Source organism: Panulirus ornatus, chromosome 51 (genome assembly GCF_036320965.1).
Source record: "Panulirus ornatus isolate Po-2019 chromosome 51, ASM3632096v1, whole genome shotgun sequence".
Classification (NCBI taxonomy): domain Eukaryota; kingdom Metazoa; phylum Arthropoda; class Malacostraca; order Decapoda; family Palinuridae; genus Panulirus; species Panulirus ornatus.
In genome coordinates, this window is record NC_092274.1 from 5,169,582 (window position 1) to 5,192,407 (window position 22,826).

At 38.2% G+C, this 22,826-nt stretch overlaps 1 protein-coding gene across 1 annotated transcript; it reads left to right on the forward strand.

Annotated features, from left to right (window-relative positions):
- The first annotated feature begins 254 nt into the window (after positions 1–254).
- LOC139764866 (uncharacterized) lies at positions 255–17,536 on the forward strand. Its single transcript, XM_071691894.1, has 5 exons — positions 255–684; positions 2,337–2,469; positions 7,665–7,796; positions 8,663–8,837; positions 10,491–17,536. Exons 1-5 carry the CDS (start codon positions 386–388, stop codon positions 11,282–11,284), a joined length of 1,533 nt encoding a protein of 510 aa, XP_071547995.1. The 5' UTR covers positions 255–385; the 3' UTR covers positions 11,285–17,536.
- The last annotated feature ends 5,290 nt before the right edge of the window (positions 17,537–22,826 follow it).

Consider the following 22,826-nt stretch of genomic DNA (forward strand, 5'->3'; position numbering starts at 1 on the left):
ATGTCCTTTTTATTCTTCCAGTGGCTGTGGGGAGCCGGGTTTGAGGGAAGCAGGGAAACACGAGTATTGACCTACAGCAACTAACAAAGGACTTTCTAGATCGCAGCCCAATAGCCAATCATGAACAGGGTTTTTCGTGACGTCAAGTTCTGGGCGGATCTTGAGTAGGGTACGATTACGTGAGGAGCGACTTCAATGTCTATTTATGTAAATTTGGTAATTATCTACGAAGGGATTTAATGAAATCCTTTAATCAATCTTCCTCTTTATAATTACACAATACTTACATAATATCAAATGTAAATCATATTTGTCAGCTATGTATATATGAATGTCACTGGAATAGAGACAGTTCGAACGTCGTCAGGTGTTTGTAAATATCAACATGGCTTCCGGCTTCTATCACTCTATGGTACCTCAACCTACATTTGTACCTCCTGCTCAAAATACAGTGCAGCAAGAGACACCAAAAGAAAAGAAGAAAAGAACAAGGAACCCGGCGAATTGGAAAAAGGAAAAGAGAAAACGTGCTATACTGTCAGGACACGCATACGTGAATACGAAGGGAGAGCTAGTGGGCCCCCGTGCTATAGGCCCCGATTGTAACTGCAAAAATAAGTGTTTTACTGTAGTGTCTGACGAAAACCGTAACGCGATATTCAATGGATATTATTCCCTCAATAGGTAATTAACAAATTAATGCGCTTTTGTTTATAATTGTTATGTTTTAGCGACATGCATCTTACTCCATATCACCATTATAGAAGGGTCGTGGTAACAATAATTAACTTGATAATGGATTAATCGAGAACCAATTGCAGCTGTAATCATATTTACACTGTGGTAAATAATTACTTTCCTTGCACCACTGTGTGGGTCAGTCCCGTCCCACAGGGAAATACGATTTGAGATTATTGTCCTGCTTAGAATGAAAAGACTAATGTGATTGAAGGGAAAATATGGATAAAGTACTACTTCAGTGCCTTTCATTATGAGCAGTACTGTCTTCCAATGATATGTGATTACATGTGTAATGTGTCTAACAATTTTTTCTTAATGGTGTATTTTCCCTTGTTTTACAAATGGGGTTATTACTGTTTCCTTTTGAAGAATTTTTTGGGGAGCAATTAAGTTTAAACAAATATCCGCTTATATGAGTGAAAGAACATTGAACATTAAACAAACTGTTGGTTTAAATCTTTATAACCAAAAAATTTCATCTAAATGTCAGTGGAAGGTTCGTACTTCCACCCCCCTAGCTCCAGCCATTCTCAGTTTTAATTAAGAAGTGGCATATGGGAAAATAATGCAAAAGATAAGCTGATGTACTTAATAATGTGCGATCCATTATTGCAAGCAAATTGACAAAATAACCATTACAAAATAACTTCAATGTTCATATCATTAGGGAATGACAACATTGTTAAACAAATGACATATGGTGAGTGATACGTGCTGTCCCTACCACATGGGAATATCTCACCATAGGTACTCTCTCTGGTGAAGGGTACTTATTTTTTATTGCTTCTCTGCATATTTTTATCTTGCAGAGATTTGAGGGTATTTCAAGTAATGTAAGGAACACTTTTTTTCCCAGACAAGTTCCTGTTTTGCATATTGTAGGTGCAGCACAAAAGTCATAAGGATAGCCAGCCACACATTCATATTCAGGATGTGCTGGAGGGATTTAGTGCAATATTGCATTATCCTAGAATGTTTTTCTCTAAATTTTGATATGCTAGCTTTGTGATTATTTGAAAATAGTGGTCACTTTGTTTTCAGACAAATCTTGCTTTTGACAGCATAATGTTACAGCTTTGATGTTTATATTTTGGAGACATAATACACTTATTGGTAAAACAATTTTTATGTACAGTAACAAAGATCCTTTCCTGACATAGCCTTTAATGAGGAGCAAGTGATACATCCCAGTATGATTACTGCATGTTTTGAGCCATTATTTTTAGGGACAGGGTAGAAAGAACTCTTGCTTCTTTTAGGATATAACTGAAAGGAAGGGGTCTTAAGATCTTCTTTATCATCAAAAGAAGACCAACAAGAGGATTTTTTTTTTTTATAGGCTCAATTGGCTGTTCCTGACACTGCCTTGCTAAGGCAAAGGTGATTAAATATAAAAAAAAGAATTACTATAGTTCATCAGCTTTTTTAAGTTTATTTGAATATACACATGTATCAAGATGTAAAATAAATTGATACTCTTATGGTGAATGTATTTTTTTTTTCTCACTTGAATTTTTTTTACTGTATTGGAAGAAGGTAAACAGCTAAATTGTGTATCGTATTGTAAAAAGATATACTGCTTATTTGTTTTACAGCTATGACGAGCAGAATGCTTATCTGTATGGACTTATTCGTCGGCATGATATACAGCGTAAGCGTAAACCAGTTTCTGAGAGAAGAACGTGTTCCTACAAGTACTATGTGCGCATTAAAGGAAAGGAAATTCAGGTGAACTTTAGCCATATACTTTGTTAATTGTAGTCAGTTGTAGTCCTTCTGAAATAAAATGCTGAATTTAAGTCCAGAGGTACTAATTCTTTTCTGCAGTTTTAGGAGGAAAAGGGCATGGTGGACTTTGGTTTCAGTGCATTACACATATTAATTAGAGTAGCTAGAGAGTGAAAGTGTAGAAATGAGGTCATTGTTGGTATGTTTTTGTTGCTTCCTTTTAAAGCATCAAGTGCAGCATTACTGACACTCTGTATATACAGGTATGTATATTATTTATTTATTTATTTTATTCTTTTATTATGCTTGATTGCTGTTTCCTGCTTCAACAAGGTAGCGCCAGGAAACAGATGAAGAATGGCCCATCCACTCATATACACTTATATATACATAAATGCCCATACATGCTTATATACACACATGTACACATCATCTAATACAAAGACTATATTTGCCTTTTCCCATGTTAGTGAGGTAGCATTAAGAACAGAGGACTGAGCCATAGAGGGAATATCCTCACCTGGCCCCTTCTCTGTTTCTTCTTTTGACAATTAAGAATGAGAGGGGAGGATTTCAACCCCCCCCCCTCCCCATACACACACACACACACACACACACACACCACACACACACACACACTCTCTCTCTCTCCCCTTTAAGTCACCTTCTGTGACATGCAAGGAATGCGTGGGAAGTATTCTTTCTCCTATATCTCCAGGGATATACAAAGACTGTATTATTCTATCTATTCTATTATACTTTGTCGCTGTCTCGGGAGATAGTGCAAGGAAACAGACAAAAGAATGGCCCAACCCACCCACGTACACATAAACGCCCCCACACGCACGTATACATACCCTATACATTTTAATGTATACATACATATACATACACAGACATATACATATATACACATGTACATATTCTTACATGCTGCCTTTATCCATTCCTGCTGCCACCCTGCCACACATGAAATGGCACCCCCTTTCCCCGCGTGCGTGTAAGGTAGTGCTAGGAAAAGACAACAAAGGTCACATTCGTTCACACTCAGTCTCTAGCTGTCTTGTGTAATGCACTGAAACCACAGTTCTCTTTCCATATCCAGGCCCCACAAAACTTTCCATCGTTTACCCCAGATGCTTCACATGCTCTGGTTCAATTTATTGACAGCATTTCAATCCTGGTATTCTGCATCGTTCCAATTCACTCTATTCCTTGCACACCTTTCACCCTCCTGTATGTTCAGGTCCCAATCGGTCAAAATCTTTTTCACTCCATCCTTCCATCTCCAATTTGGTCTCCCACTTCTCCTAATTCCCGCCACCTCTGACACATATAACCTCTTTGTCAATCTTTCCTCACTCATTCTCTCTATGTGATCAAACCATTTCAATACACCCTCTTCTGTTCTCTCAACCACCCTTTTTATTTTCACACATCTCTCTAACGCTTTCATTACTTACTTGATCAAACCACCTCACACCACATATTGCCCTCAAACATCTCACTTCCAACACATCAACCCTCCTCCACACAACCCTGTCTATAGCCCATGCCTTGTAACCATATAACATTGTTGGAACCACTATTCCTTCAAACATGCCCATTTTTGCTTTCTGAGATAACATTCTTGCCTTCCACACATTCTTCAACGCTCCCAGTACTTTTGCCCCTCCCCCACCCTGTGACTCACTTCTGCTTCCATAGTTCCATCTGCTGCTAAAGCCACTCCCAGATATCTGAAACACTTCTTATACATATTCATGCTTGCTTTCATCCATTCCTGGCGCTACCCTGTCCCACAGGCAAAAGCATCGCTACCCCCTGCTTCAGCAAGGTTGTGCCTGGAAAACAGACAAAAAAGGCCACGTTCATACACACCCAGTGATTAGCTGTCATGTGTAATGCAATGAAAGCACAGCTCCCTATCCACATCCAGGCCCTACAGACCTTTCCATGGTTTACCCCAGATGTTTCACATGCCCTGGTTCAGTCCATTGACAGCACGTTGACCATGGTATACCACATCATTCCAGTTCACTCTATTCCTTGCATGCCACTCACCCTCCTGTATATTCAGGACCTGATTGCTCAAAATCTTTTTCACTCCATCCTTCCACTTCCAATTTGGTTTCCCATTTCTCCTTGTTCCTTCCACCTCTGACACATAAATCCTCTTTTTCCAAACCATTTCAACTCACTCTCATCTGCTCTCTCAACCACTTTTATTTCCACACATATCTCACCCATTCATTACTTACTGGATCAAACCACCTTACACCACATATTGTCCTCAAACATTTCATTTCCAACACATCCCTCCTCCTCCGTACCCATTTTTGCTCTCCGAGATAACGTTCTTTCCTTCCACATATTCTTCATCGCTCCCATATAGATTATTATTATTATACTTTGTCGCTGTCTCCTGTGTTAGCGAGGTAGCACAAGGAAACAGACAAAAGAATGGCCCAACCCTTCCACATACACATGTAAATACATACACGTCCACACACGCACATATATATACTTATACATCTCAACGTATACATATATATACACACACACACAGACATATACATAGATACACATGTACTTATTCATTCCCGTTGCCACCCCGCCACACATGAGATAACAGCCCCCTCCCCCAGCATGTGCATGAGGTCGCGCTAGGAAAAGACAACAAAGGCCACATTCGTTCACACTCAGTCTCTAGCTGTCATGTATAATGCACCGAAACCACAGCTCCCTTTCCACATCCAGGCCCCACAAAACTTTCCATGGTTTACCCCAGACGCTTCACATGCCCTGGTTCTATCCATTGACAGCACGTCGACCCCGATATACCACATCGTTCCAATTCACTATATTTCTTGTACGCCTTTTACCTTCCTGCATGTTCAGGCTCCGATCACTCAAAATCTTTTTCACTCCATCTTTCCACCTCCAATTTGGTCTCCCACTTCTCCTCGTTCCCTCCACCTCGACACATATATCTGCTTTGACAATCTTTCCTCACTCATTCTCTCCATGTGACCAAACCATTTGAAAACACCCTCTTCTGCTCTCTCAACCACACTCTTTTTATTACCACACATCTCTTGTACCCTTTCATTACTTACTCGATCAAACCACCTCACACCACATATTGTCCTCAAACATCTCATTTCCAGCACATCCACCCTCCTGCGCACAACTCTATCCATAGCCCACGCCTCGCAACCATATATCATTGTTGGAACCACTATTTCTTCAAACATACCCATTTTTGCTTTTAAAGATAACGTTCTCGACTTCCACACATTCTTCAACACTCCCAGAACTTTCACCCCCTCCCTCACCCTGTGATTCACTTCCGCTTCCATGGTTCCATCCGCTGCCAAATCCACTCCTAGATATCTGAAACACTTCACTTCCTCCAGTTTTTCTCCATTCAAACTTACCTCCCAGTTGACTTGGCCCTCAACCCTACTCTACCTAATAACCTTGCTCTTATTCACATTTACTCTCAGCTTTCTTCTTTCACACACTTTACCAAACTCAGTTACCAGCTTCTGCAGTTCCTCACACGAATCAGCCACCAGCGCTGTATCATCAGTGAACAACAACATACTCAATTCCCAAGCTCTCTCATCCACAACAGACTGCATACTTGCCCCTCTTTCCAAAACTCTTGCATTCACCTCCCAAACAACTCCATCCATAAACAAATTAAACAACCATGGAGACATCATGCACCCCTGCCGCAAACCAACATTCACTGAGAACCAATCACTTTCCTCTCTTCCTACACGTACACATGCCTTACATTCTCGATAAAAACTTTTCACTGCTTCTAACAACTTGCCTCCCACACCATATATTCTTAATACCTTCCACAGAGCATCTCTATCAACTCTATCATATGCCTTCTCCAGATCCATAAATGCTACTTGCAAATCCATTTGCTTTTCTAAGTATTTCTCACATACAATCTTCAAAGCAAACACCTGATCCTCACATTCTCTACCACTTCTGAAACCACACTGCTCTTCCCCATCTGATGCTCTGTACATGCCTTCACCCTCTCAATCAATACCCTCCCATATGATTTCCCAGGAATACTCAACAAACTTATACCTCTGTAATTTGAGCACTCAATTTTATCCCCTTTGCCTTTGTACAATGGCACTGTGCAAGCATTCCACCAATCCTCAGGCATCTCACCATGAGTCATACATACATAGATATAGATATATAGCGTTAATGATATAGTCTCAATCTGGGCATTCAGTTGTCTGTTCTGTCTCAGCTAATGTAAGAAAGAAGAGGTATTTTAAAGTAGGAATTGCTCTAGAAGGGGATAGAGGTGTAGATCTTAAAGACTGGAATTTACACCCAGGTTGATTTCAAGAAGTGTAAGAAATAGATTTCAAAGAATTTTATTGAGAAGCTGAAAGTAGTAATGGTTTGGATGCATTAGGTAAGAGTATTAGGACTGTTTCAAAAGTTGAAAGACTGCTGATGATATTTCAGAAGAGGAAAAGATAGCTGAGTTAAAGGAGAAAAAAAAGAATCTAAGTAAGTAATCGAGGATGGTAATAAATTTGTAATGTTTGAGAGAAAGCAGGATAGAATTGAGAGGAAACGGAAGGTGGAGGTAGGGAAATTAGAGGATGAAAATATTTGTATGAGTAGGCCTCTATCACAGAATTACTTGGAAGGTAATTTGGAACCAGTTTGAATGACTTAGAAATCTGCCAGCCAAGGAGAAGTGCTTGGGATGAGAAATAGGGAAACTATAGAGTAAGAAGATTGAAAAAACAAAACAGTATTGGTGTTGTTGTTAAGGAGGTAAGTGGAGAAAATGATTGTGCAAGATAAACAATGTTCAAGATTGGATCATTTTTTTTTTTTACCAGAAATCCATCACGGAAGGTATTAGGTTTGATTTGCTGATGGGTAGTAATAATCAGTTTTACAAGGTCATAGAAGATACCTTAGAAAACTTGTGTGAATATGATAATCAGTCTAAGAAGGGTACTTAGTTTATTTTTAGTGACTATTTTCATGGAATTATTAGATGTCAAGGATGTTAGATCCCATTTTGATATGCCTTTTTGACATGGCTACGTTAATGCCTTGTAAACTTTTATAACGGTAAACATTTAAGAAACTAGATATATCCATATCTTTCAAAAGTGGCATTTGCATTTTAGGTGTGCAAGAAAGCATTTGCCAACATCCATGGGATATCAGACAAGAAGATTAGAACTCTCTGTATTAAGCATGAGCAGAATATCTTATTCCCAAGGGACAACAGAGGAAGACATCGGAATCGACCCAAAAAGGTTGGTATGCAGCTAGTGTATGGATATGTATAATGTAGTTTCAGCATTTAGATTGTTTTGCTTACAAGAGCTATCGTAAAGTAGGAATTTAATTGAAAATTGTGTATGTGGACATGGCATCAAAAGGAAAATTCAAAACAATTAAACCTTTAAGTAATGAAGTATACAGCATTATACACGTAGTGCAGATGGGGAGAGCAAAGGATAGAATTGAAAGCTCAGTTCGTTGGGCAAGTCATCTGTCAGCAAAATGTAGAACAAGAGTAAGGTATTCTTTGGTAGAAAATCGAAAATATTGTCTTTGTGGGTAGAAGACCGGATTGAAAAATCATTTCCTTTTAAAATCTCATATTATTCATGCAAAATCACTGAAGATAAGCAACCACCTGGTGCAAGAAAATGTAAATCTTCATATGCCACGACCATTTCCAGAACTTTCACAACACATTCCATTGTAAACACAGAATCTTATATTCAGTTCATATGTATAGTTTCTTTTTTAATTTTTTCAAACCTGTCTATTCTTTGTATTTCCCTGTCATCATCAACAGCTCCTTTTCCGTAAGAATGCATGATACAGCTCTTGCATCTTAGAGAGAATATGTCTCAACTTTCTTGTATTGTCTTGCCTCATTTATTTTCTCTTTTTCAACCTTATCCCTTATTTCTTTCTTACATTCCTTCATGTTCCATACAGTACATTATACAATATATCTTCTAATTAGACCTTCTGGAGCATTCAACACATCACTTGACCTTGACAGTCCTCCTTTTAAATGCCTTTGCAGTTTATTGCCCTTAGCTTGAAGCTTTATCTTATATTGAACATTTTCATACTAATCTGAATATTGAATATGATTTTGCAGGTAACTCCCGAGTTGGTGACTTTGATCAAGCATCACATTTTAAAAATGCTCTCGGGACCAAATGGTAGTGACTATATCAAGACGGATAAGAATCAGGGCCCAGATGTCAATATATCAAAACTTCATAAAAGTTTCCTGCAGCAGTTTGAACCTGAGGCCATTGATCCTGAGACTGGTGGGTAATTTAGCAACATACAGGAATTCTGTATTTTCTTATTTTCTTATCATTATACTTAGTCGCTGTCTCCCTTGTTAGCAAGGTAGCGCAAGGAAACAGACGAAAGAATGGCCCAACCCACCCACATACACATGCACATACATAAATTTCCACACACGCATACTGAATTTTGTCTTATACATAAATATACCTTAAAATGTTTTGGAAAAACAGAGTAAGATATGCGATTGCCTGGTAAAAACTAGACTATTTAGTGTCCTGTCATAGTGAAGTAAGGCATACCAGAGACAGTTGTGAGTGCCAAAACCTTTAAAAGGAAATTCGGTAAATGGTTAAAAACTACCAGATCAACAAGGAATTGATAATTATACAAGAAGTATAGCTGCAGAATATAAAAGAAACTTTGTGCCTACAAGCATTCACGAGGGTGAATGCTGTGGTCACAGCCTTACCATAGGCAGAATATGAAGGTAGACAGATTCTTGACTAAGTGCAAAAGTCTGATCTAAATCCCCTTCTCCCACAGTGTTCTTCACCAACAAGTTTCACTTATTTTTTTAACGTGTGTCACCAACTCAGCAAAGGGACATATTTCTCTTTAATTCATTCCATTACTCTAATTCCTTTTCATAGTATCCAGGAGAACAACAGCTGCCACCATCCAGTTATCTGATACCTTGCCACTTTTTGTGCTGCCATACACAGTTTTCACATGCACTCCACTGCAGCTTTAACATGGGTCTTTACCACCACACTCACTCCATTTATGTCCCCCAGTTTTCTATTCTTGTAAGAGTTTTATTACATCTTGATGTTTTGCTAAGAGACCATTGAAAGCAGATGTGGACAAAATGTAATGAGGTGAAGCAGGGGAATGAAATAGGAATGTTTGGGTGTGAGTTTGAATGGGGAAGATTCTTGGGGAAGCAGAATGTTGTAGATACTTGGTGGTGGATTTGGTAGAGGATTTAGCCATGAGGGCTGAATGAATCACAGGATGAAAGAAATGGCTAAGGTCCTTGGGTGTCTTAAGAAGCACTTGAAAGCATAGTAATCTTGACAATATTGTTTGTATTGAAGTATTTAGCCTTGAATGCAGATGGAAGGAAGAGTGTAGAAGTTCTGGATGTGAATGCCATAGCATGATACGTTGGTGAAGTGAGTTGACCAAGTAAGAAATGATGGTGCCTTTGACAGTTGCAGTAAGCATAATCTGATCTTGAGGGCCGACAGGGTTTGCCGAAATGGTTTGGGCATGTGGGGAAAGTGAGAGAAGAAAGATGGACAAAGAGGACCTGCATGTCAAAAGATTTGGAGGCAAGGAGGAAGGATAACTTGAGGAGCAGTGAAGGTGGTTTTGGTGTGAGAGTCTGATCATGCAGATGGGTGAAAAGCTTACATTAGGTAATGAATTAAAATGCTTATATATGTTGGAGACATGAAGAAAGGGCATTACTACATGAAATGAGGGCAAGTGTGGAGTCAAGCATAGAAATGTGCTATTCATATACTCCAAGCCAACTTTATGATTTAGAGAATATTTTAAGGACTATTAATACCCTTTTAACTAGGCTCAACTATAATTGTAGTTGACTCTTATATATAAACAAAATGTATGCAATTAATTTTCTTATTTTGCACTCCCCACAGATAAAGTCATCAAAGATTATGATGCCAAGGTCAAGTCATGGTTATATTTTAAGGTATTCCATGAGGAATTTAAATCGATGGACTTTAATACAGTGAAGCGGAAATTGTCAGACCTTCGAAAAAGTTTAGAAGCTTCAGGGGCACTGCAGGCTACCAAGAAGAAGACTCCAAAACAGTCACGTCCGAAACCACGTCCACAAGAGAACCAAGTTGCTCGCAATACCATGCCAAATGAAAATCCTGCTTCAGGTTTAGGTGCAACAGTTTCTGGAGCACCAGCTACACAAATGAGTTGTTATGTAGGTGGGCAGCAACCACCCCCCCTCCCTCCAAACCTCCAGTTGAGTGTCCTTGGTCTCCAGCACTTAGGAAATAATGCTCATGCTGGAGCAGCTTTCAACCCTGCAGCAGCTCAACAACCACAGCAGCAGCCTCTTAATCTTCAGACTGGTGGTGGTGGTGGTGGTGGTGGCCAAGGCGGAGAACAACCACAACCCTTGCCCCTCAACCTACACTCAATGAGTGGTCACATGCCTTCTTACTACCTCTCCCTTGGTCACATGTCAAACCTTATATCCCTTCCTGTATCATCTGGAGGGGGTGTACAAGCGGGAAACACTCAGTCTGGTAGCTTCCCTGCCCAACATAACATGCAGCAGTTTAACCCAGGTTCCATAATACCGACGCATTCTGTCGCACAAACAGCTCCTGGGCCTGCTGGTCAGCCTCACTTACTTCAGGGTGGTGTTGGGGTTACATATACAGGTCCACAGCATAACCATGCAATGTACTGAGCACCTCATCACAGTGTGCTGTAAATGTATCATGTCACAACAGTGAGATTTCCAGTGCTGTAAACTTTAAGGAATAGCAAATTTCAGGGATTTTAGTAAAATTAGTAATTTTAAATCTACAGATTCAGCACTTAATATTTTAGTACTAGATGAATTAGTTAATTACTGTTGTAGTGTTGATTAAGTGATTAGAAAAAGAGTGAGGGTAGATATATATTTTTGGGTCCCTTCTAGAAATGGAAATATCTGAATGGTGCAACATATACATTCTGTAATGCTGAATAAACCCTTTTTAAGACCTTGTAAAGATAAGGAAACAAAGGCTGTGGTAGATTAGATGATAATGGACTTTCTCATTGGAGATTTTTCATCACATACTTCAATAAGCAGTACAGTACCTTAATCATCCCTGACATGGTGTGTAAAAATTTTTGGCATTCCTGATTAGTTTGTAAACTCTCAAGAGACAGAATGCCATATGTACCTGTCTTTCAGTGGTACATAGTATTTACTGTGATTGGTAAGAAGTACAGTATGTTCATTTTGATTGTAATTCTGTAGAATGTTCAAAATTGTAAATCTAGTTGTGGGTTACTGGATTTTGGATAATGGAGGTACTGATGCTATTATAAGAAATGTTGATTACTGAAACTAAGTATGACTGATTACCATGAAGTTATTTCATAACCTGAATTATGAACAGTATGCATTATTATGATGTAGTTTTACAGAATTTCTAATGTTATGTTATTAAATACAGTTGTATATATTTTTTACATTAAACTATAATGAATTTGATAGCATTGTGCAAATTAAGTTATACCAAGCAGTATCATGCTTGGTTTTGTTGATGTGAGTGTTTTTGGATCAGGGCATTAAATTATGAAATGTTTGACCCAATTAGTCAATCATGAATTAAGAATATGTTGGAAAAGTTTGGGTAACAGGATGTGGGTAGTCAGTTCACTGTCAGCAGGAAATTTTATGTAGAAGGCAGTGATTAACCATTCAGATTTAAAATACATCAGAATCTGAGGGGATGCCATCAGATAGGTTAGAATCATATTTGTTCCCAGAAAGTTCTTACATACTTCTTCAGCTGTGTTTGTGATTTATGGAATCAGAATAAACACAGTCTACTTTCTGTAAATGGTCTTTTTAAGATGCATGATTTTATGCATAAATACTTACAACATTTTAATGGTTCTTGCATGCTGGTGTCTTTTGTTTGTGTTAAACCAAACAGATGCGAAGTTTGTGTGAATTTAGAAGAAATTCAAAGGGTTTTCATTTGCTCTGAGGGTACCTTTATTTTACTGCTGTAAATCTTCTTGAATTATACATTACAAGCTCATTTTAATTTTCCTGTGATAGTATAACTTTTGAAGAATGTTTCAGTTCAAAAATCAGATCCTGTGAAAAATGTTTATTTTGAAAGTCCATCTTGTATCGTGTTTTGTTTGACCATTATATTTTCTCATGTTCTCTACCTATCTCTTAATTTTGGCAGCCAAATACATTACCCCACATCATAAAAATTTGAGGTCATCTTATTCTTCACTGCAAGGTCTGTGATATATATATGATTTGACCAATTGGTTGTGTCAAATTATGTTATTTATTAACCAGTTGTGAGATAGACAGAGAACCTTGGATGATTTTTGTTTTGTATAATTATAGAATATTATTTCCGAAATATTTAGTTTTGTGTAAGATTAAGCCCTGTCGTACCAGAGTACTGATTCGATGCTTATGACAAATTTGAAATTGATGTTTCCCACATCAATAACAGACTTGCCAAATTCTCTTATCTCGAAACATTACTGTACTCTTATTTTTAGTAGATAACGTGGAGATATGTGTAGGGGAGTGACTGGTCTCAAAAAGATTTTCTATGATGTACAGGTGAGGAGCATTCATATTAACAATTATGTTTCTGTAATTATTTTTTTAGCATGTGGTACTATTTTGGTAGCTGAATCTAACAAAGAATTGGGTATATTGGAAATTTGTTTTGGTGCTGTGTAGAGGTGGATGGTGTTAAAAGTTATGGGAAGTTGCAGTAAAATATTAGTTTAACCCTGTCAGTGCTACTGTCCTTAATCAAGGCAAGCATATTAGTGTTATTTCCCTTGATCAAGGAATATGCTTCCCTGCATGCAGTATAGGCAGGCCATAAATAGCATGGAAGCCTCATTAACCTGCAAGTGACCATTGTGGATGATTTTGTGCCTTTTAGGGGGCCCATAGCATCTGTGGCAACCACCATTTCCAATAGCAACCACTGCCATGCCTCAACCAGATCCATGCCTCCCTTATTTGGGATTAGCCAGTCCAGTAAGTAAAGTACTTTTCTTGAACTACAGATGCTTAACTTGATTCATAAGAAAAGATAATGGTTTTAATAGTTTATCAGCACAAGTCATATTGCAGAGGAGAAAAAAGTAGAAAATATCTAACTTATGTATAAAGGATTGGCCATTTTATAAGACTGGTTATGAATATTCCTTAAGTTTGGAATGGCTAAGTCTTCTTTCTTAAGAAAAGTTATACATCCATTTTTTTATGATTAACATGAATCGGATAATAAAAAATAATTTTACCTTTTACATACTAGGTGAGGATGAAAAAATCAGTAATGGATTGAAAGGGTCTTATGGAGAAGAATTATTTGTTAATTTGCTTAAATATTTTGGAGCAGTGATAATAAGGATGATGATGTAAGATCTGTAGTTATGAGGAAAGTTATACCTGGGAGAAGATTTTGATCTTCAAAAGCTATGGGAAATGGGGAAAATTAAAGAATTTGAATGAAGCTTGGAGTGCTCCATCCCATATCTGTTTGGATGTGAAATCTTAGTTTTCCAGATAAAAGGAGTACAACAAAAAGATAGAGAAGGGTTAGAGGAATAAATGAAGATGAGAAAAATGTATTTTTTGAAAGATGAATTGCTTTAATCCATGATTTTTAGAATGGCTTGGCCATGTAAGATTTTTACTGAATTATAAGTTGAAGATAGATGTGAAGGAATTATTGGAAAGATGAATGGATGAAGTGCTTGAATGTTAAGATGCCTATTTAGGTTTTATAATGTGGGATAATTTGGTGATGACATATGGTGTTACTGTTGAAGGTACAAATAGGAAATAGTGTATGATGCAACATGTTGATAGTAGAGGACTGGAGCTATATGATGCAACATGTTGATAGTAGAGGATGAGCTAAATTATCAAATAAGATGAGGATTACAGGTTATTGATTTAAGATTTTATGCATTTGAGTTTTCTTGTTTTTAGACATGAAGTTGTGTATGGAAACTAAAGTGTCCCTTTATGATCGAACATAGTATACAACATGGAAGATTTAGAAGTATTTTTATTTGTGTGGAAGTGTATATTTGATATAGCATTGTGGACAAGTTGAGGATATGAGAGGCTGTTTGTACATGATTAACTGTAAATGAACTGAGAAGCTGTTTGCACATGATCAACTGTAATACAACTTTGTCTTCATGAGCTTTTTCTCGATGCATAACTGACGAATGACAGCCGATACATTAATTTCAGTTTTCTCATTATCCATTTACAGTCTGTTCTCATTACATGTATTATCATAAGTTCTGTATTGATTGTTCAGTTTTTATGAGAACGTGCAGCAAAGCATTCTCAAGTTTTTTGCTTCTTTGTTATAGTCTCGGGTCAATTTTTTGTCTAGCCATGGTGGATTCTTAACTAGTCACATTTGGGATCTGTTGCCCTTCAAGAGGGTAGAATTAAAAAGTCCCAAGTTCTTGATATTTGAAATGGCTGTGCAGTGGGGAAGCTAATCAATCTTTATTCAAGTTAGTCACTTAGCAGCTGATGCAGATAAAATTAATGGTGCTTCTGTAAATACACCTAGAACTTGAAATACCAGGTATAGGTGTGCTAGGTCCCTAACACAATTCGTTTATGATGGAAAGAATAATAGAGAAAAACAAGCTATCTTTCTTCTTCCAAATACAAGAATATTGTATCCAAATGTTACAGATACCAGACATCAAATTACCATTGTGAACTTGGTTACCAGTGCTTTGTCATCAGCAAACAACATATGACTGACTTCCCAGGCCTTCACCTGCTTCAGACTACATACATACCCTCTCTCAAAGACCCTTCCCAATTGCTCAAAATCTTTTTCACTCCATCATTCCACCTCCAGTTTGGTCTCCCACTCTTCCTTGTTCCCTCCACCTCTGACACATATCCTCTTTGTCAATCTTTCCTCACTCATTCTATCCGTATGCCCAAACCATTTCAACACACCCTCTTCTGCTCTCTCAACCACACTCATTTTATTTCCTCACATCTTTCTTACCCTTACATTACTTAATCAAATCACCTCACACCACATGTTGTTCTTAGATATTTCATTTCCAACACATCAACCCTTCCCCGTGCAACCCTAACCATAGCCCATGCCTTCCAGCCATATAATTTTGGTAGAACTACTATTCCTTCAAACAAATTGGAAGCTAAACTGTTTCTCTTTCCAATTTTATGACAGGAATAAATCCATATTATTTTTGCTTTACATGAGAGTGCTTTGCTTGAGCACATTTGTGGGATTTGACGTGAAGTTTCTATCTCTATATGTCATTAATAGCAATGTGTCTACAACCATGGTCTTAATGAAGATTTTGTTGTTTATAGCTTTACAATTAGTAGGGAGAGTTAGTAAGGTTCATGGTGTGTGTAGACATATAACACTACTGAAGTTTGATCATTTTTTTATGATAAAGATTAACCCAAAGTTTCTTGCTAAGCATGATATAGTTAAATTTAGGATTAAATCTCTTTTAATGCAGTCATGGAATATTTTTCCTTTAGAACACCACCTTTTGATAATACCTTTAGAAAAAATAAGTCCTTTAGAAAAGTACAGAAGATTATTTCCCTTTGTTCACCAATGTTTGTTTTAAGCATTTATGAACAATGAATATGTTTTGGATCAAGAGGCTGTTACTCTTTTCACAGCAAGGGATCAGTCATAAACCCATTAATGTAAGAAAAGTGGCTCGTACCATGGTTTTGTCAAGAGATTCCCTATTGGATGAAATTACAAAGAGGAATGTATGGCATTTAACAAACAAATTTATTAAATGATATCTTTGTATGGATGTGGTTGACTTCCCTTCAGTTGTTTTATGTTAACCACCTTTAGTAAAGTATGATTTAAAGTGAAGGGCAATTTTTTCTTTTATTTTTAAGGCTTTTCTGCTTTCAAGAAATTATACTTTCTCATGTTTCCATCTAGAATAAGATTTATCTGGTTTAATGGAAAGGTATTTCTCCACTTGAGGCTAAGCCTTGTGAGCATCCACCTGTTGTCCACTTGTCTTTGAAAGACAGTTTTTTTGAGTCCTGAGACTATCAGGCTCATCTCACAGACTCCAGTGTAGAGTGATAAAAGTTGGTTGACAGAATGTGCCACCAGTTTGCCAATGACATTTTGATTTTTGGCAGGTTACTGTAAGCTTTCTGTGTCTTGGTGAATGAATATTAGCCAGCCTTATTATGACAACTGAAGAGAGTGAATCCTAGCAGTGTCATGTTATTTTTGCGATTGGAATGGTATTTTGATACAGTGTGAACAAGTGCTATCCCTAAAGCTCATAGGGCTTTTCATCTGGTTGAGAGTTTGCCTCAGTTGAAAATTAAAATTTTGTATATGTCTAGATTTCAAGACTGCTGTTTATATTTACTAAATACTGATAAATTGCTGTCCCATCATTTTGTATTACTTTTTTGCTTAAAACATGACACATTATTAGTAAATCTCCCTTTTCTTCATAAATCAACATCATCTCAGATTACTTTCTTAATGAAAAACAAATTTATCGTGTGTTTTACTGTACTGACAGAGGATATTGCTAGAATCATGTGTGCAATGATTGCAAAAACTCAAGTCCACCTTTTTCTACCAGTATGAGGTTGCTAGAAGTCCTGATTCTTGCATTCAGCTCATTTCTGCATTGAAAGTATCTTTCAAATAATTGTTTGTGTCCCTTGTGATGTTGCTGCTGAGCAGTCATGGCGTCTCAACCCCCAGCGGATCACTTGAGCCATGAGGCTGAGGAGTGGGTATGTAGCAATCATCCTCCAACAGAAACCTAGGAGATGGCTTCAAAATGCAGTTCTGCTGTAAATACATTTATATTGTGTGAGTGATATAAGCATGAGAAAATCAGTCAATAAATATACTCTTAATTACTTTATTAGTTATTACTGTGTCAGGGAGGGAGAAAACTTAAAACCAGAAGCACTGCCCTGGTGAAAAGCAGGTCAGAAGTTACTGAAACGTGTAAAACTGGTTTGGGGAGATTGTTGGAAGCATTTGCAGTACTTTTATGGAAAGCAGTGGCTGGAAATATAATGATGGTACTGAAGCAGGGGGTAGCAATGCTGTTTCCTGTAGGGCAGGGTAGCTTCAGGAATGGATGAAGGCAAGCAAGTATGAATATGTACTTGTGTATATATGTATATGTTTGTGCTTGTGTATGTATATGTTGATATGTATATGTAAGTTTGTGTATGGGCATTTATGTACATATATGTGTATATGAGTGGATGGTCATTCTTTGTCTGTTTCCTGACGCTACCTTGCTGACATGGGAAACGGCAATCAAGTATAATAGATGAAAGCAAGTGAGTATTGATAACATTAATTACATTGATAATATTTGTAATTATAATCATGATTTTGGAAATGGAAGTTACAAAACTTCTTTGAAGCAAGGATATTTTTGACAAGTCTGCTTTCCTTGCTATCCATTGCTGAATGTGACTTCTTGTTTGTGGTGTAACCACCTGTAGGTAAAGTATGGAGACACATAAATGCCATGGATGCTTTTCGTCTTCATGCATATTCTGGCCCTTCTGCTCAAAATTTTGTTCATTACATTCTTTCTCCAGTTTGGTCTACCTCGTATCCTTTTCCCCTCCACTTCTGACTCACACATCTTTTTTGTAAACCTCTTCTCACCCATTCTCTCCTTATGTTCAAACCATTTCAGTATCATTTCCTTTCTCTCATCCACACTCTTCTTATCTCCTTATCTCTCTCTTACCCTTTTATTACTTACTAAATCAAACCATCTAACACTGCATATTGTCATATTTGTTTTCAAACCTTTAGTTTGCAACATCACCACTTTCCTCCACACATCCTCATCTTTTGCCATGCCTTGCATCTCTTCCACATTGTTTTTCTCCGATATTGTTTATGCAAGTTTGTCTCCTTTCTAATCATAACGTGCTGAAAAGATATCCTGATGTCATTTTTTTTTCTGGTATGAAACTCAGGAAAGATCCCAGCTTTCCAGGAGATATTCACTTTGGCGATCATTTTCCCTCAGACACTATCGTTAATCAAGGGGACGCCATCATTATTGTATTAAATAACACACAAACTCTTGTATCTGAGAACATGATTAATCTCGTACGTCTCCCAGAGATACTGGTTGGTGTGTTGGTCGCGCCCCGGGCCACTGTGACGTTGTGGTAAGCACGTCAAGCTCATCTGACTGGCTTATTATTCAGTACTGGTGGATGATTGTTTTCTCATGTTATCATGCGCCCGCTACGAAGTAATTAGAGGGTATATTGCTTTATTACACCTGTCTGTCTGTGTTCCTCCCGAGTGAGGGTGTTATGATTTGTATAATCAACGCTCTCGCTTACGATTACGATTGTCAGTTGAATAAAATGGAACTATACTGATTTGTGACATGGAAATCATAAACGGAGATGTATAATGATTTTGTTTACGCGTTTACCCGTGTTAGTAAGTACGGAACCTGTTACGTGTACCCGCCTTCCCACACAGGTATTCTTACCAGGATTCAGCTGAAATTTTAAGTGCATTATATGTATATCAAACATGCATGTGAAGTTATAGTGGCATTAGAAAGGACTTGCAGAAACTTCCATGATACTTTTTCCAGCTATATTACGTTGCGCAGTATCTATCTGTTTGGTGTAGTCAGTTCCTCTTACAGTTATTTATAGATTAAAATGAAACTTTTTATATATAATTCTGATGGCCATTGGTGAACTTGTCCAAAAATTGTCATGAGCTGCACATAAACACTTCCCACTCCTTTGTGTTAAATAAGAAATAAGATATTAGTGTTCTTTAAATAGACAGACTTGTAACTTCACTTGAATAACCGTACTCACTCACTACAATAAGTGTAGCCTGTGCACACACTGGAGGTACTCGTGTAGTTACGACATGCTCGTCTCCGTTTTAAACCTGACATCAGGAAAGTTTTGAGAGACTGGTGCCTTTTCTGTGTCTGTTATATTTCTCTCTCTTGCTTATCTTTCAGACTTGTTTACTGGTGCCCCGCGATAGGGAGCTTGTGCCAGGAATGATGAAGAAAAGACCTCATTCCCTCACATACATCCTTAAACTTTCGTGCGTAATGCACCGAAACCATGGCCCCATGTCCACAGCCAGGCCCCACAGACCTTTACGCGGTTTCTCCTGCTTCATATGCCTTAGTTCAGTCCATGGACACCACGTCGTCACCTGTATACCACATATCTCCCATGCACTGTATCCTGTGCACGCCTTTTTACCATCATCCATATTCTGGCTCCGCTCACTCAAAATCTTTTTTCGCTCCAACCTTGCATCTTCACTTTGATCTCCCTTCTCTTGTCCTCTCCACTTTTGCCACATATATCCTGTATGTCAACCTTTCCTCGCTTATTCTCTCTACATATCCAAAGTCTTTCAGCACACCCTCTTCAGCACTCTCAACCACACTCCTCTAGTACCACACCTCTTTCTTACCGTATCAACGCTTCTCACACCACAAGTTGTCCTGACACATTTCCAAACATCCACTCTCTTTCGTGTGTTCTCATACAGCATCGTTGGCGCTACCAATGACTATACAAACGATGATAGGAAAGTGACTGCTGCAACCAATAGAAAAATGGATAACCAAAGTACGTATTGGCAACTGTGGCCACCTCTCCTGCCCACTATGATCGTTACGCATATCCTTATTCTTCTTGGGCAACAAGTATTAATCATTAATATACATTAACGGCAGTATATTGTTTCGCTCATCCTGGTGTTAGGTAGGTGCCAAGTTTCTCCTTGATATCTTCTCCCAGTACATATATGGTCAATGACACGAGTACAGGCTTTTATAGTTCCCATCATTCAGTTGACGTATTGGAAATCTAACTTATTTGCTTTTCTTCCAGTCTGCTTTATCATTTATCTGTTAGCAGTATATGCATTTTTTTTAACCTTGTTATGTAACATATTTTGATCACTACTGTCTTTTCTGCGTGTATTATCCTGTATGTTGTTGATCAGTCATATGATTATGATTATTTATCCCTCATCCGCAATCTCTGTATTGGATATTTTTCTCTGTCTTCTCCTAATTTCATTTCTCTCCAAATTTTTCCCAATTATTTGATATACCATGAATAATGAAATCAACAAGTCACACATTGTACTGCAATTAACAGCATGTTAAGCACACAGACCTTACCAATCACCACTACATAAATAGGTTTTCAATAACCACCTGCATACCACATGAATTATGGATAACAAAGATTGGCTTTGATGTTTGATATAGCATTACAGTAAGCACTGCAGGCATAGACCTACACTGTAAAATTCAAAAGCATGCACTTACTGAACGCCCAACAAACCAGGAAGCGTCGTGTTTCAGTTTGGAGGATGTCTGTCCAGTCACGTAATTTCTTTGATAAAAAATGATGACTGCAAACCCTGTAGCTTCTGTGCAACTTTTCTGCTCTCACATTCATAATATAAGGCACACAGACAGCATACTGCCACACGAATCACCTGCAGAAACAGATACCGCAATCGGGAATTCTTCCCAATTAAGAGGCTAACAAATATGAATAAACGAAAATTCCCATGGTATCACATATTCACAGCTACCGGTTAGGCCTATTCTAGATTGTTACTCCTGGGTTATTGGTCAATAAGCGTACGTTAAGAGCAAACAATAGCACTTACCGATCGTTTTCTTTCATATATATTGTGTGTGTGTGTGTGTGTGTGTGTGTGGATATTCTGCTCACAACACAGCAGTGAGAACGTCCGACCATGTTTTCTTGCTTTCAGATTGAGGTGTACATGAGAAAAAGCCATTTCGTCTCGCATTATTTTTGAAAAATATACAACTGTAGTCCCTTCCTTTTTGCGGATCAGTTCATTGGTATATATCCCGAATGAAATGTATATATGTATGTACATGATGGTGTTTCACAAGTTATAAAGTTATTTTTTTGGGTTACAGAGTAAAATTATGAAAGACGAGTTATGGTCATGGCAAAACTGTATTTCTAAAACGTGTACTTTGTATACGTGCAGACGAAAACTTAGGCGCCAGCCAACGCCACCTACATTCATTACGCAGCAATATCGTACTCTGAGGTTACAGTTAGCATTAAAGGTCCTTTATAGCTTTCCTATCATCTGTTTTTAGGCATTGGGAGCTACTATACCTTCAAGGATACCCATTTTCACCTTCCCAAAGGTCGCTTCGCTTTCCACACTTTGCTCGGTGTTCCCAGAACATTCACCAACTCACACACCTTGTGACTCATCTCCACTTCCAAGGTTCCATTCGCTGTCCCAGGTATCTAAAACACCCCACTTTCTCCTTTTTTTGCAATTGAAACTCGCACTTCAGGTAACCTGTCTCTTTGTACTGCTAAACCTGAATAACCATGCTTTTATTCACATTTACTCTCACGTTTCTCCTTTCATACACTCTCCCAAACTCTGACACCAACTTCTGCAGTTTCCCATGCGAATGTGTCTCGCTCTCTTATCTTTTTCGGTTACTTCTGATAGATATTCCCCTGAACACTCTCCATGTCAGTGCTGAGTGTGGTAGTAGAGTGCGGTATGTCTGTTCATAGTGCCCACACCACACCAGCTTTCCATTCCTCCCAGTAACCTTGGTAACGTGATTACTTGTGTCATTACTGTGTTTTATGTCGCTCCTTGTTGTCTGAGCATCACCTTGAGGGGTATCGTCTCTGCTGCTTGTGATCTGTCATGGTCCATGTGTCTGGTCCTTTCTTAAGGACAGGGACGGTGTAACCTGATATATGGTTATCTTCGCATCGAGAGGAATATGAGGAACTATGAGGATCAGATACAGGGCTCATGAGTCTTGACTTTACTTAGAAATTCTTTGTTATTATTCAGTGCATCTGAAACGAGGTTCATGGCACGATCTAGGGTGAACCTAAAACAAAGTTCGAAGCAAGGTTCTTTAGTGAATCTAAAGGTTCATGGTGGGATCTTGGGTGAACCTGAAGTAAAGTTCGCGGCAAGGTTCATTAGTGAACCTGAAGTAAGGTTCATAATGGGATCTTGGATAAACCTTAAGCAAAATTATTAGCTGGGTCCAGCAGTGAACCCGAAGCGCGGATTGCACCTGGGTTAATGACTCGTCGTTGTTGAAATGTTGACGGTGCGAACCCG

Bases quoted from the DNA above. Each gene is read 5' to 3' on its own strand.
- LOC139764866 (XM_071691894.1), top strand. From the start codon at position 386: ATGGCTTCCGGCTTCTATCACTCTATGGTACCTCAACCTACATTTGTA. The intron at 2,470-7,664 runs GTGAACTTTAGC...TTTGCATTTTAG, and splicing joins TTAAAGGAAAGGAAATTCAG to GTGTGCAAGAAAGCATTTGC. The intron at 8,838-10,490 runs GTGGGTAATTTA...CACTCCCCACAG, and splicing joins GGCCATTGATCCTGAGACTG to ATAAAGTCATCAAAGATTAT.